Source organism: Polypterus senegalus, chromosome 2, assembly GCF_016835505.1.
Source record: "Polypterus senegalus isolate Bchr_013 chromosome 2, ASM1683550v1, whole genome shotgun sequence".
In the NCBI taxonomy this organism is placed as follows: Eukaryota; Metazoa; Chordata; class Cladistia; order Polypteriformes; family Polypteridae; genus Polypterus; species Polypterus senegalus.
Window position 1 is genome coordinate 301902754 of NC_053155.1, and position 15066 is coordinate 301917819.

General features: G+C 43.0%; 1 protein-coding gene across 1 annotated transcript in view; it reads left to right on the forward strand.

The window, feature by feature from the left end:
* The window catches only part of mlnr (motilin receptor), a 63268-nt gene extending 48465 nt beyond the window's left edge, over window positions 1-14803 (forward strand). The window contains exon 4 of the mRNA XM_039746512.1: window positions 14573-14803. Coding sequence (XP_039602446.1) covers window positions 14573-14591 — 19 coding nt within the window. The 3' untranslated portion in view covers window positions 14592-14803. The remainder of the gene's footprint in view (window positions 1-14572) is intronic.
* The last annotated feature ends 263 nt before the right edge of the window (window positions 14804-15066 follow it).

Below are 15066 nucleotides of genomic sequence, written 5' to 3' on the forward strand. Positions count from 1 at the left end.
GTTAAGATCTCAAATTACGCAAAAAGGCAGCCATCTTCTTTTTCCTATGCCAATAGGAAGTAAACCTCAGAAAGCGTCTCACACATTCACCCAAACCACTACTGGAGAACGTGGCAAGTGACAGAGACCTTGCTATTCAATCTTTTTCATGCTTCTTTGTACTCAATCTTCACTCAGCTAAATAAAAAAAGACAATGATTAATGTAACTTACACATAAAGCTGTATTCCAACATAAGAATGCACTTATGAAAGAAAGGCTTGTCATCAACAGATCTGCTCAGTGAATGTTTGACAAGGTCCTCACATTGCTGCATGACATAAACACGCGAGACGTTCGGCAGCCGGATTGTTAGGAAGTCTCAGACTCCTTTGTCTGCTCACTGTCAAGAGTTTCTTTGTGACACAACTAAAAAAGGTTGAATAAAGTACAATGAACTTCAGTTTTTATGTAGTGTTTTTACAGAGTTGCTGCTGCTTCATGGATCTAGTGTCCTGGGATCAAATCATACAGCAGAATGTTGTCTACGTGAAGTCTGCACTTCCTCCCATCTCTCTGTGTGCGTGTGGGTTTGCGTCCTCAAATATCCTGAAAAATGTGCAGATCAGATTACTTGGTGTCAGTCTGAGTGCATGTGTGTGTTTGTATGTGCATGACTGGGCCCTGCACATGGCTGTCTCCTGCCTTACACACAGCACTGTCTGGACAGGCCCCAGCCCATGTGGACCCTGCCTTGGGTTAAGCAGGTTCAAGAATGAGTGACTGATGTATAGTTTCTTAAACTTCACACTCAAACTAATGAGAAGTCAAGTAAAATGACACCTTTTATTGGCTAACTAAAAAGATTGCAATATGCAAGCTTTCGAGGCAACTCAGGCCCATTTTCAGGCAGGTGAGTTGCCTCGAATTCTTGCATATTAGTTAGCCAATAAAAGGTGTCATTTTGCTTGACTTCTCTTTACATCCATGATGACTAAAACGGAACAACACCCTAGTACTACACTCAAACTACTCACTCGAAAGAGGCCCTGAATATTCTGCAATAACTCTTGCTAGGATGAAGCAATCTGAACGAAACAACATGCATTGTGGTCCTCAGTATATGGAGCTTCGAACAAGCCGGGATGCCCCTGCGTCTGAGTGATGAGGTAGGCGCCGGACAGCCGTCGCGACGTTTCACCTCCGTTTGCAACTTCTGGGTGCATACCACCCGTACCCCTTCACCCAGTCACTCGTGCTGTGCGTCTTCATGGTGTGAACCTGTTGGGTCACCAATTCGTTTAAGCGATGTCAGAATCAAGTGGATGATTTTGAGTTAACGGAAGGTCACTTCCTGCAAGATGGAGCAACGTGTCACACTTCGGCAAGGAGCACATGGCAGAAATTGAGTCCTTATTCGGCAACAGGGTAATTTCAAAGGGGCTTTGGCCACCACAGTCGCCGGATCTGACACCACCAGACTTCTTCCTTTGGAGTTTGCTCAAATGAAAAGTCTGTCGGAACAGGCCTCGCACTGTGGAGGATTTGAAGGAAAACATCCAACGTGAAATTCTTGGTATTCCCCCTGAGACGTTTGCTAAGGATCATGGAGCACCGCGTCAAACTGAGTCTGGCAGAAAAACGGAAACCACTTCCAGCATTGCATGTAACGCAATCGATTACACATACGTCAAGGTACAGAGTGTATTTTGTTTGGTTCAGATTGGTTAATTTTAATGGGAGTAACAACAGAATATTCAGGGCCTATTTAAAGTGAACCTCCCAGTAAAAGAAGTTCAGGATGTTATTTGTAGATGGGTGAAGAATTGGCTTCGATGCAGGCAGGGCTGTGGAGTCGGCAGATAAATGCTCCGACTCCGACTCCTCAGTTTCTAAATCTTCCGACTCCGACTCCTCTGTATGTATATACTATGCTAATGTATTTTCTACATCCATTGAAGGAAAGGAAGGCAACATACATGTCATTTCACCACAGAACTACTGGCTAGGAAGCCAACACTCTACTATAATGCCAGATTAAAGACAAACACAATTGATTGGCGGCGCGATTGCGGGTGTCCACATGGACGGGCAGATCCAGCTTGCCGAAAATCTCGACCACCGCCCCCATCCAAAGTAATGTGATGCCTCTGTCTGCTGCAGTGACTGTCTCCTCTGTCAGCCAGCCGGAAGTTTAGTGCATGGTGTCACTTTGTGAACGAGCCTCTGCTGGAGACAGGTAGGGAGATCTGTGTTCTCGGCTCCTTCGGCCCCCTTCACTAGCGCATAGCGAAGGGGAGCCGACGGAGCTGAGAACACACCAGATGATTTTTCAGGCGTTTGACGCGTGATGACTCATTGAACGGCCGAAAAATCGGCAGTGCATCTGTAAATGTATGGGGGGCTTTAGGCTAGGTTCACAGTTCCCTGTAACAGTGGAACACGACACAATGGAAAGCGGTGCCACACCTTACCTGTGCATTACATCCCATATAGTTACGCATACAGTCAATGAAAAGCATGCTTTATGGTTACCTGACATGTTCGTTTTGTGATAACATTATGCACTGCATGCATTGGGCTTTATTCTTACAGCAGAGAAGTAGTTCATTATGACTGTTTGTGAATTGGGACAGTTCAACTTACTTTTTTAATTCCCATTTAAATTTAGTAGGAGTCGGAGTCGGTTAACTTTTTGCCGACTCCGACTCCAGGTACCCAAAATTGTCTCCGACTCCACAGCCCTGGATGCAGGAAGCAGAGGGTCATGGTGCGATGATGTTAAGAGTCTTGTTCCACAAGGGTCAGTGCTAAGGCTGCTGCTGATTTTAATACATATAAATGATTTAGATAGGAATATAAATAACAAGCTGGTTAAGTTGGCTGATGATACCAAAACAGGTGGATTGGCAGATAATCTGGAATCCGTTAACTCATTACTGGGGGACTTGGATAGCAGACAGGCTTGGGTAGATTTATGGCAGATGGAATTTAATGTCAGTAAATTAAAATATTACATGTAGGAAGTAAAAATGTAAGGTTTGAATACACAATGGGCAGAATGAAAATCAAGAATCCACCTTATGAGAAGGATATAGGAGTCGTAGTGGGCTCAGCACTATCAACTGTCTGAATGAAGTCATTAAGAAGGCTAACAGAATGTCAGCTTATATAGCGCCCTGATGTGTGGAGTACAAGTCACAGGAGGTACTGCTGAAGCTTTATAACGCACTGGTGAGGCCTCATCTGGAGTCCTGGGTGCAGTTTGGGTCTCCAGGCTACAAAAAGGACACAGCAGCGCTAGATAAGGTCCAGAGAAGAGCAACTAGGCTGAGTCCAGGGTACTGGGGATGAGTTATGAGGAAAGATTAAAAGAGCTGAGCCTTTACAGTTTAAGCACAAGAAGATTAAGAGGTGACCTGACTGAAGTGTTTAAAATTCTGAAGGGAATTAGTCCAGTGGATCAAGACGGTGACTTTAAAATGAGTCCATCAAGAACACAGGGACACAGGTCGAAATTTGTTAAAGATCAATTTTGTACAAACGTTAGGAAATTTTCTTTACACAGAGAACCATAGACACTGGGCATAAGTGATCAAGTAGTGTGGTAGACAGTAGGACTTTATGGACTTTCAAAACTCAACTTGATGTTATTTTAGAGGAATTAAGTGAATACGACTCATAACCTTTGTTGGGCTGAATGGCCTGTTCTCATCTAAATCTATCTAATCTTCTAACGTTCATACATTGCAAGTTTGTGAGGAGCTGCAGCCAAACCTGGCAGCATCAGGTACACAGCAGGAGCCAATCCTGAATGGGATGGCATCAACCCACGACCACTGATACCAGAAACAGTTTGGAGTAAGCTAATGTGTATGTCTCTGGAAGATGGGAAGATATATACATTTATTATAATTACTAGCCATGTTACCTGTTCAAGACATGACAAGTAACAGACTAAACTTTAAAATATCTCCTATCTCTTGCTGTATGTGTACCATAACCCAGAGCTGGCCCTAGACAATTTCGGGCCCGAAGCAAACTGATACCGAGACCACTGTAGCTAGGGGGTCTGGCCACCAAGCGATTTCCTGCATTCTGAGCTGCAGAAATGCGTTTTCCCGGCATCTACAACCATCACTTTTTGACGATTTCTGTTTGACACTGACAAACATAACCGTAACACAAACCTGGATCTCCCCAACTAAAGGAATCGAAATCATTATCAGCCTCGTCGTGATCTTCATCTTTCTGGTTAGAAACCGAAAAGGCTGGCAATGTTGCTGAACCTGACGAAAAACCCATGTCCATGTCATTCTTAACGTCATCGGCTTCTGACTCCTCGGAGTCGGATACAGGTTTGTGGGGCCTGGCCGGCATTGCGGTATCTTCAACTAATGGAAGTTCAGTCCTGGTGCTAGTGCTGCTGCTGCTAGAGCTATCCATTTTCATTAGGAAGCGTTGCAAAGCGCCTTTTTGGGTAGCGAAGAATTCATCTTTCGCTGCTTTTTCTTTACATTTTTGAGCAGCTGATTTATATTTCTTTGGCAGTGGAACTGAAGACATTTGGAATACAATCATTTCAAATTGTGGAAATTCGGCAGGGCCTAACTACTATCTACAATGGAAATATATTGATATGAAGGAAAGTGATGGCTTTACGAAGAGAAGGACCCTTTTGATGCTCTGTCGAAAATGCAGTGCAGCGGAGCGGCCCTGACTGAAGTGTAAGTGGCCGCCTACTGAAGACAGAGGCACAGATGAGCCATGGAGGCGACAACAGGCGTGCGGGCCTGAGTGAAGCGTAATGAAGATTGGAGTGCCGAGTGGAGATGTCCACGTGGAGTAATTAGGTGATGGAATATGTTGCCCGTGAATTATATATATAAAAAAATTAGTAATAGAGGTTGGAGTGAAGGAGTCTGTTGCTCCATTGGGCCCTCCGCAGCAGCGTCACATCACAGGAAAAAAAAACAAAAAAAAACCTGTGGGCCCGAAGCCGACACTTCATTCGCTTCGCCCTAAGGCTGGCTCTGCATAACCACCTTTCCTTGGTACCTGCATGTGTCTGAACTTCTCTTGACCAGCGCGTTCCCATAATGCCTGCCACTCAGACTCTTGGTTGCCTCCTGTCAGGATACTTCCTGTCAGCATGCCTCCTACACCTTTCCTGCTCCTTGTGAGACTCACACTTGCACTTCCTCTTTCGATTGTGCCACCAATCAGTACTAACCAATCAGATTGCTCAAAGGGACCAGACACATGCACACACACGCACACAGACCTTAGTGTTTTATTATAAAGTAGATTTTTATTACTATTGTACATTTGGCTGATTATCTTAAGTGGTTTACCAAAGATTCACAGTGGGATTATTGTCACATTTGCATAGTACGGTGAAATTCTTACATGTGCTAATTGACATGCAGCAGAATTATTATAAAAAGTTACATGATATAGTTATTTTACAGTGTAACCCTGAGCCTGCCACTTAACAAGCCTGTGAGGTAGACTGGCTGAAACGGAGGCTGGCGTGTGAGTCAGGAGGGCCCCATCCCTCTCCCCTCGGACCGCAGCTTCTCTTTCGGATTTGCGCAAATAAATCAGTACTGCAACAAAACTATGATACTTAGTGCAATGAGAGAAGTCACAAAATCAACCGGAATTGTCAAGCAAATCATAGAAAAAAAAACAGATCTAAATCTGTTAAATAGTTCTCTTGTGAAAAGCAGACAGACATATAGACAGATTTTGGATTTTATATATATATATATATATATATATATATATATATATTAGGAGAACAGGATTTTAAAGTAAGGTAGTAAAACTCATTGATCATGATGTATGGTGCCACTCGACCACTAACTCTCTGTCTGGCCACCCTGCCTCCCTGCCCCTTGACCTCTTGCACCAGCTGACCTCGTTATTCCAAGCTCCATTGGCCGCTGGCACCCATCGGCCTTTAAGCATCACAACCCACAGGATGACTGGCAAGCTGTTGGAAAGATGATGGTCTCAGCAGCACTCTATTAATCAGATGTTCTTGGTCGAGCGGCTACAAGTAACCAAATAAACAAATGACAAGTTAAAGGATAATGAAAGCCTGAGGATGAAAGATTCTCTGATCTGATGAGACAAAAACTGAACTCTTTGGACAGAACCATTTCTGACGAAGACCAGGTAGTACTTATCACCTGCCTAATACCATCCCTATGGTAAAGCATGGTGGTGGCAGCATCATATTATGGAGGGCTTCTCATGGCAGGAACAGGGAGACTGGACAGAAGTGGGATTAGGATGAGTGCAGTCAAATACAGAGAGGACCTTGTAGAAAACCTGCTCCAGAATGTACATAACCTCAGACTGGGATGACCTTTTGGCATGACAATGACCTGTAGTATACAGTAAGACATGCTGGATTGTCTCCAGGAGAAGTCTCTGACTGTTGTGGCCTAGGAGGAGGAGAGGAGGGCTTGTGCCTCCTCCAGACTGCGAGGGGGCGTCCGTCCTGGTTATATTGGGGACCACGGGCACAGGGCTTGGAAGCCCAGCCCTGTAGGGACCCGTGGTCACCGCCAGGCGGCGCCCCGATGCCGGTTTACCCCGTGTGGTCTTTGGCCGGGGATGGAGCCCGGCCGGGACGCCTTGGAAGACCGGAGGAGGGCGTGTGCCTCCTCCAGACCGAGAGAGGGCCGTCCTGGTTATGCAGGAGGCCTCGGGTAGGGGGCTTGGAAGCCCAGCCCTGTAGGGACCCGTGGCTACCGCCAGGCAGCGCCCCAGTGCCTATTGATCCCGGGAGCCCGGCACTTCTGCCACACCAGGAAGTGCCGGGGGGAAGACGAAAGGGGATACACGGACGGCTTCCGGGTGCGCAGCCGGCACTTCCGCCACACAAGGGCGTGGCCAGGACTAAGTGCCGGGAAGCAGCTGGAGCCCATCCGGGTTCCCATAAAAGGGGCCGCCTCCCTCCAGTCATTGGTGGACGTCGGGAGGTAGCAGGACCGAACTGGAGAGAGAGGACGGGAGGCGGCCAGGAAGGCACAAAGACTGTGGGCCCTGGACTTTGGGGAATCGGTGCAAGAGGCACTGGGGTTGTGAGAGCACGTATTTCATGTACATAGACTTTGTAAATAAACAGTATGTGGTGAAAATATGTTGTCCGTCTGTGTGTGTCCGGGCCAGCGTTCACACTGTCCTTAAGTGTCCCAGACTTAAACCTCATAGAATGTCTGTGGAGAGACCAGAGGCTCCCCATTAAATTTAACATAACTTGAAAGGATCTGCCAGGAAGAATGGAATAAACTGCCCAAATGTAAGTGTGCAAACCCTGTAGAGACTTACACATGAAGAGCAGAAGCTGGAATTGCTGTCAAAGGGGCTTCTACAAAGTACTAAATGAAGGGTCTGAATATTTATATGAATGAGAAATTTCAGTCTTGAATTTGATCAGATTTGCAAACCTTTCTGAAAGCGGGCTTTCCCTTTGTCATTAAGGGGGCAGCACAGTGGCACAGTGGTAGGGCTGCTGCCTCACAGTAAGGGGACTCGGGTTTGCATCATGGGGCCTCCCTGTGTGGAGTTTGCATGTTCTCCCCATGGGTTTCCTGCAGGTGCTCCGGCTCCCTCCCACAGTCCAAAGACATGCAGGTTAGCAGATTGGAAACACTAAATTGGCCCGTGTGTGTGTGTGTGTGTGTGTTACTGTGTTCCAACACCCTGCGTTGGACTGTTACCCTATACAGGGTTTGTTCCTGCTTTGCTCCCTATGCTAGCTGGGTTAGGCTGTATTACCCCCCACATGACTCTGGTCTGGATTAGCCAAGTTAGAAAGTGACATGACTTTGTCATTATGGGTTATTGAGTGTACATTAATGGGCAAAAATGACAACGATATCTATTTAAAATGAAATCTACAACACCATAGAAAATGAAGTAGTCTGAATACTTTCAGAATCCACTGTATCCCAGATCCTGAAATACTCACAATTGTTTTAAGGATTTCTATGAGAAGTCTCACGTCAGCGAAAATGAAAGATCAATTTGAAGGCTTTGCGATAGTGTGTATGAAAAAGTACAATTTGCAAAAAGCCGCAAGCCTTCTAGTATCTGTCAATCAAACTGATTCAATCTTGAAATCAAACAAGTGGAGGAACAATTCCACACACACGTCACAGCACAGCAAACATCAAGTGGTGTCAGTGATTCACCTTGCATTCTGTGCAGCTCAAGCACACATTTTTCAAAGACAGATTGTAGTCGTTTTTATCTGGCATTTATTATCTGAGCCAACTCAGTATTGCAGTGATATTTAAAAGTCAATGGAGCCTAATCTATGACATATAATAAAGCTAGGCCTTATTTCAATAATAAATCTGCCAGTGCAGCGTAATCATTGAAACTGATCCATTGGCACTCCATATGCACAGGAAATCCATAGAAAGTTCTTATTTAGTCATGTTTACACAAAAAATCATAAAATTTGCCTTTACAGCTGTTTCCAAAAGCTGAGTAAAATTAAAAAAAACCAAAACAGACACACAAAGGATAATGTCATGATGGTGTAGTCTTAATAAGAATGAATGTGAGGCCTTAGAAAACAAGCTATCTGGCCTGTCAAGCCCCAAATACTACCCTGCTGACTTTAGCCAAAGTAGGGCCTAAAATGGGGAGCAGGCAGAACAACACCAAATATACACAAGTCTTTCTCTGTATACGAGGTGAGACACAAAAATAGCAGGATTGGTAAAAAAATGATGAATTACAGCATTCTAAACGTTGTCTCCTTCTATATACACCCCCTCCCGATCACTACACCTCTCCATACGTATCTTCCATTGATTGAAACAGTGCTGGAAGTCTTCTTGCTTGAGGCCCTTCAACAGGCTTGCTGTTTTTGTCTGCACTTCATCCATTGAAGAAAAATGTGTTCTCTTCAGGTCACTTTTGATTTTCAGGAACAAGTAAAAATCACAGGGAGCTAAATCGGGTGAATAGGGAAGATGATCGAGGACAGGAATGTCTCAAACTGAATCTGTCAAACTGCTTTACGGAAAAAGAGAGAAAATTCATGAGAAATTTGATGTTGATTCGCTGTTCGACTCTTTCACCTGACATTATCGCGGCAACTTGTGTAGAGATTGTTGTGCAAATACTGACTGGGCTATTCACAGGGTATACCTAGTCAGTTGGCGGTTTGAGAGGGTGTGTAGGAGGTGATATACTGTAGCTCTATGATTCACGTCCAGCTGACCTTCAGATGGTTTTTCAGGAAAGCCCCAAGCCCAGTCCGGTTATCTTTGTGTCTCACCTTGTATATAAAATGCTATGGTCTGTCCGTCTGTCACGTGATAACTCGTGAATTTCTAGGGCCAGATCCTTGATTTTGGTGTTGATCGAAAACTTATTGTTATATTTCAACTGGGATTTGTGGTATAGGGGGTCCGTGGCTCAGAAACAGGTGGCCGATTTTTAATAAATAAATAATGGAATGGCTGACTCGATCTCCATGGGTGTGCGTGCTCACGCAGCTGCAGGAAGTTGGTAAGGTAATTGAGGAGTGACACACCTGCACGTGAGGCTGCGGTCTGTCTCAGTTGCTTCATTGACTTTCCGCAGTTTGCGATCAAAGCACTGCACTGACAGAGGCAGATAAAAAGGGAGCCGGTACAGTAAGAAGGGGGTAGCAAAGAATCCGAAAAAGGGTCAGAACCAGGTGAACAACTATCAGTAAGCAAAGCCAAGAAAGTCAAGGCAAATTAAAGTGAGGAGAACTGCGGAAAGTTCAAAAGCCAGAGAAACAAAGAAAATCATCAAAAAGGTTTGAAGGTTTTAGAAATCTGTGTATTTGGAAGAGGAACCATACCCTTGACGACCTTTTATTCCATGGTGTTGTGTTGTGATCTCTAAAGACGCACCCACTCAGGGTTGGTCCTAACAACAAGCATTAACAATAATGCCATCAAGATGGTGGTGAAATGATGGGCCAAATCAAAAATCAAAGCCCAAATTAAAATTCAAAAATATGTGAAACCAGTGGATTCCTTAGGGCAGGGGTCTCCAACTTCGGGCTTGGAGTGCTACTGTGGCTGCAGGTTTTCATTGTTACCCTTTTTCTTAATTAGTAACAATTTTTGCTGCTAATTAACTTCATTTTAACTGCTTTGTTTTTTTTAAGATTTAGTCCTCTGAATTGCTGGATTTTTTCTTTAGTGGCACCCAAACAGAAATGAAATGTCAACAGATCATCAGCATGGATGGGAGCTTAAACTCCAACCAGTTTCTTATTTAGAGTAATTTCTTTTTATTAATTAATTATTCCCATTATTTAATTCCATGGCTTGTTGGTACCCTCATTCTGCCACAGCATTGTTGATTTCCTTTATTCTAAGAACACCATCAAATGTTTTGCAGACCTGAGCAGTTCAACATTACTGAGACCTTCAGATATTGTATGATGGACACAAGTTAGCCAGTCATGTTTTGGCCCATTTTGTATTTGTTTGGCTGCTAATAAACAATTAAAGGGCTCTAGTCTCAAATAGGGCGCCATGGTGGCGCTGCTGCCTCGCAGTTAGGAGACCCGGGTTCGCTTCCCGGGTCCTCCCTGCGTGGAGTTTGCATGTTCTCCCGTGTCTGCGTGGGTTTCCTCCGGTGCTCGGTTTCCTCCCACAATCCAAAGACATGCAGGTTAGGTGGATTGGCGATTCTAAATTGGCCCTAGTGTGTGCTTGGGGTGTTTGTGCGTGTCCTGCGGTGGGTTGGCACCCTGCCCAGGATTGGTTCCTGCCTTGTGCCCTGTGTTGGCTGGAGTTGGGTTTATTTTTGTATAGCCCAAAATCACACAGCAGACCCCGTGACCCTGTGTTCAAAGAGAGATTCCAGGTAGGTTTAGGAAATGGATGAATGGATGGATAGTTTCAAATAGTAATCAATTAAAATGAAGGCAAATTCCTGTGATCCTCCATCAGGGTCAATGAGCAAACAACTTGGGTCGTCGCTAAGTGAGAAAAGGGTAGAATGAAAACCTGCAGCTACAGTAGCACTCCAGGACATGGCCTTAATTTCCTAATAGACAAAATATTGCTGTGATCAGCGTCATTCCCTCCAACAATTAACATCTCTGTTTTATCTGTATTTAAAGGTTCTCATTCATCCATTCCTTTAATTCACTAACACAACTAATTAAAGACAACATCGGAGAAACTTCATTTGATTTAAATGAAAGGTATAACTGGGTGTCATCTGCATACGAGTGAAAATTAACATTATGTTTCCTAATGAGAGATCCCAGTGGAAGCATGTAAAGTGAAAACAGTAAAGGTCCCAGTACTGAGCCCTGGGACACCATATTCAACTTCTGTGTATAATGATGGAGTACTGTCAGCACATTTCTGTACATACTGGAATTGAACTGAACCAAGCGAGCACGGGCCTGTAAGCCCAACATCGCTTTCTAGCCTGTGCAGTAAAATAGAATGGTCAATGGTGTCAAACGCTGCACTTAAGTCCAACAACATAATTACAGTGGAATTTCCTTCATCAGAGGATATCAGAATGTCATTTACAACCCGTGTTAGTGCCGTTTCTGTACTATGACCAGTGCGAAAGCCAGACTGGAATTTCTCAAATAAATTGTAATGCATAAGGTGTGACTGAAGCTGACTGGCGACTACTTTTCTAGTATTTTAGAGAGAAATGGTAAAGAAATAGGCCTATAGTTATTTAGTATGTGTGGGCTAGGTCTGACTTTTAAGTAAAGGTTTAATGACTGACACTTTTAGTGCATCAGGTACTGTGCCATGCAATAATGAACTATTGATAATGTTTAGAATTGGTGCTACAAGAACATCCATTGCACTTTTACTAGTTTTGTTGGCCCTATTAAAGTTAAATCCTGCTCAGTTACCTGAATGCAATGTGAGCAGGGTCTGCTAAGCTAGTATTTGGTTTGTACTGTATGCTGAGATCTGGGATCTTATATTTTTAATTTTCTCATTGAAGAAGTTCATAAAGTCTGTACTGCTAATATCTGTTGGTATTTTGCACTGTTGACACTACTTACATTTTCCAAATGCTGTCGTGACAAAATAAAAAGTTCAACTTCCTTTAGATTAACTCTCTATTTAAGGACCGGAAGTCCTTGTGTTTCCTAGTCTATTAAAATAAGCCCCAGAAGAGGAAGGATAACTGTCAACCCCCAACTTGTGAAAGAAAAGGGCAACAAAGGATTTTTTATTTGAAAAAAATAAGAAGAATGCCCATAAGAGCAAAAAAAAAACCAAAAAGAGTTGCCTAAAAAGCCAGTGTGCAACAAACAAGTTCAAAAACACAATCCAAAAATCAGAATAAATAATTAGAAACAAGACAATCACCAAAAACAGTAAATATAATATGCTACCGTGGTTGTCCGTTTGTCTGTCTAGAATTTTAAATCACCTGTAGCTCGCAAACCATTTGCCCTATTTACCTGACATTTGGTACACATATACTACATGACGTCTACTATTCGCTTTCGGGGTGATGATTGACCTCCAAGGTTATTCTTCTTTTATTTTTATTTTATTTTATTGTAGAATCAACTCTAGGCAGCGGCCAGCAGGGCGACCATGCGACGCATGTGTACGGGCGCCGTTCTCATCCCTACCACCTTCGCTGTCACTTCCTCTACCTCTTCATATCTTAAATCATTCTTGAGGCAGATTGAAGACTTAAGTGGCAACTTAAGTGAAAAATTAAGGAAAACATACTAAGTAATTGCAGCACAAACACTGACTTAATCAGTTTTAACGTGAAAAGATGCTGATGAGAGAAGAGAAGAAGCGGGCTGCTAGAGTAGAAAAAAGAAGAGCTGCTCAGGAATCAGCAAGCACATCAACCTCTGAGCAAACGAATGGTAAACGTACAGAGAAAGAGGATGAAAACTTGGAATGGTCAAGTCAAGTGCATTCACGGCACGTTAATGTGCAGTGTGCCATTCCTGTTAATACAATACAGTTTATTTTTGTATAGCCCAAAATCACACAAGAAGTGCCGCAATGGGCTTTAACATGCCCTGCCTCTTGACAGCCCCCCAGCCTTGACTCTCTGAGAAGACAAGGAAAAACTCCCCCAAAAAAAACCTTGTAGGGAAAAGAAAAAAAAAAAAAAATATATTAATAATAATAAACATACGCACAGAACTCCACTATAATCAAATCATCTGTGGCTTCTGAGACTTTGAAGCTGACTTAAACTGTAAGAGGGAGGGTTCAGAAGTGGTGACATCAAGGGTGGCCCCGCCTCCATAGGCTCCACCCACAAGGAACAGAAGTAAATGTAAATAGACAAAACACAGCCAATAAAAAACAAAATCTGCAGAAATAACATAAAAATATGAAAAATAATAATAGAATGACAAAAAACAACAGCAATACACATAAGCAAAGATTAATACATAACAGTTAAAAGTCATGAATCCATGATGTGAAAAATAGATTAACAGTCATACTGTTCTGCTTCTCTGTCTGTATGTAAGGCTGGATTGTAGAGAATGCTGAAGACAAATCCAGAAATTGTGCAGCAGAGCATCTTCTACACTTTTGTTGACACAGGAAGCAAATTGGTGGTAATCTTTACAGGACATTGGCTCCAGCTCAGTGCAAGAATGCCTTGGATAAGCATCTTAGGAAGATGGTTGGATGGATGATAGAGGAACTAAGCCTCTGTCATTCAAATGTTTTTTCACCAAAAATTCAAAGCATTTCATTGGAATAGAATGGAGCACCACTGGCTTATGGTCATTCAGTCTTCATGGCCTTGAAACCTTGGGAACTGGGATAATGATTGACTCAGGTTCAGTGCCAAAGCTGGAATACCAGCTCAAATGAAACACTGTAAAGAGTTGCTTGAATTAGAACTTCAGCAGCCCACCTGACTGACTCCTGGCCCAACTGCTTCAAAGATTTCCCTATGTTAGTTACGCTGACCCCTATTGCAGCAAAATGTCTGGTAATTTTACAGAGCTCCTCCCTTAGTTGTACATTCTGGATGCTGAAGTCATTGATTATTTAATCTTATAAAATGGTTGTTGAGTTCATCAGTTAAGAGCTTGTGGTCTTTTCTATTGAGAATGTCACATATTTTTTAGAGCACCGTCTTCTGATATTTTTCAGACCCTTCTAGATCTGCTTTTTATCAATCTCATTAAGCCACCTCTAACTTTTTCCTTGCACAAGATCTTACTTTGTTTAATTGACCTGTTAAACCTTTGTTTCTTCTACCTCATTTTACTAAAAATCATATCTTTGATGATCCATGGCTTCCTATTTCAGGAAACTTTGGCAGTTCTTGTCTTAACGGTGATCGTACCTTCTAATTAAAAGCTGTGTTTGTGTGTGTCCAGAACATGAAAGTGTACGTGCAGTATATTAAATACGGTGAGTGTATGAATTCTTGACATAGTTTGCACTACCGTCTATTGATGGAACCTCCAGACGCAATTAGAAAACACATTTGGGTAAAGATGTAAGTTCCCTGGAAGTCTCAGAACCTGTTCTTCTCTTTTTTTGCCAGGAACAAGCCATATGTATATCACTCAGGTCATGACTCTTGAGGTCCAACAGAAGAACCTGAATTACAATCACGAGTCCAAGAAGAACTGCTCCTGCTGGTTGCAACACTCTGAAGAGGCACACAATGGTATACACACTCAAAGAGGATCCTCGGTTTTGTAGTGAGCCACCATAGGTGCAAAAACTCAATCCTGAGAGGCCATTCTGGTCAACTGGGCAAAGACAGCCAGATCTGAAACTGAACCTCTAACAGTGTAGCTCTTGAGACCTTAATCTTTGTTGGCTATAACTAAAATGAAAATTAAAATTACTTCATTAAGGCTGGAATTTATCAAAAAAAATGTTCCTGTGTGTTGTTGGGATTTGCTGAATGCTTCCTGGAAGTTCCTGACTCAGATCCTTTCTTGGTCTATAGTAGAATTTTGGTGATGTAAGTTTTTTTTTTTTATTTGTTGATTGATGGGAAATTACGTAATTTCAGTTGTATCCAATGACCTTTGCTTTCTGGGACGCCATCATTTTGTGCTTATTGTTTA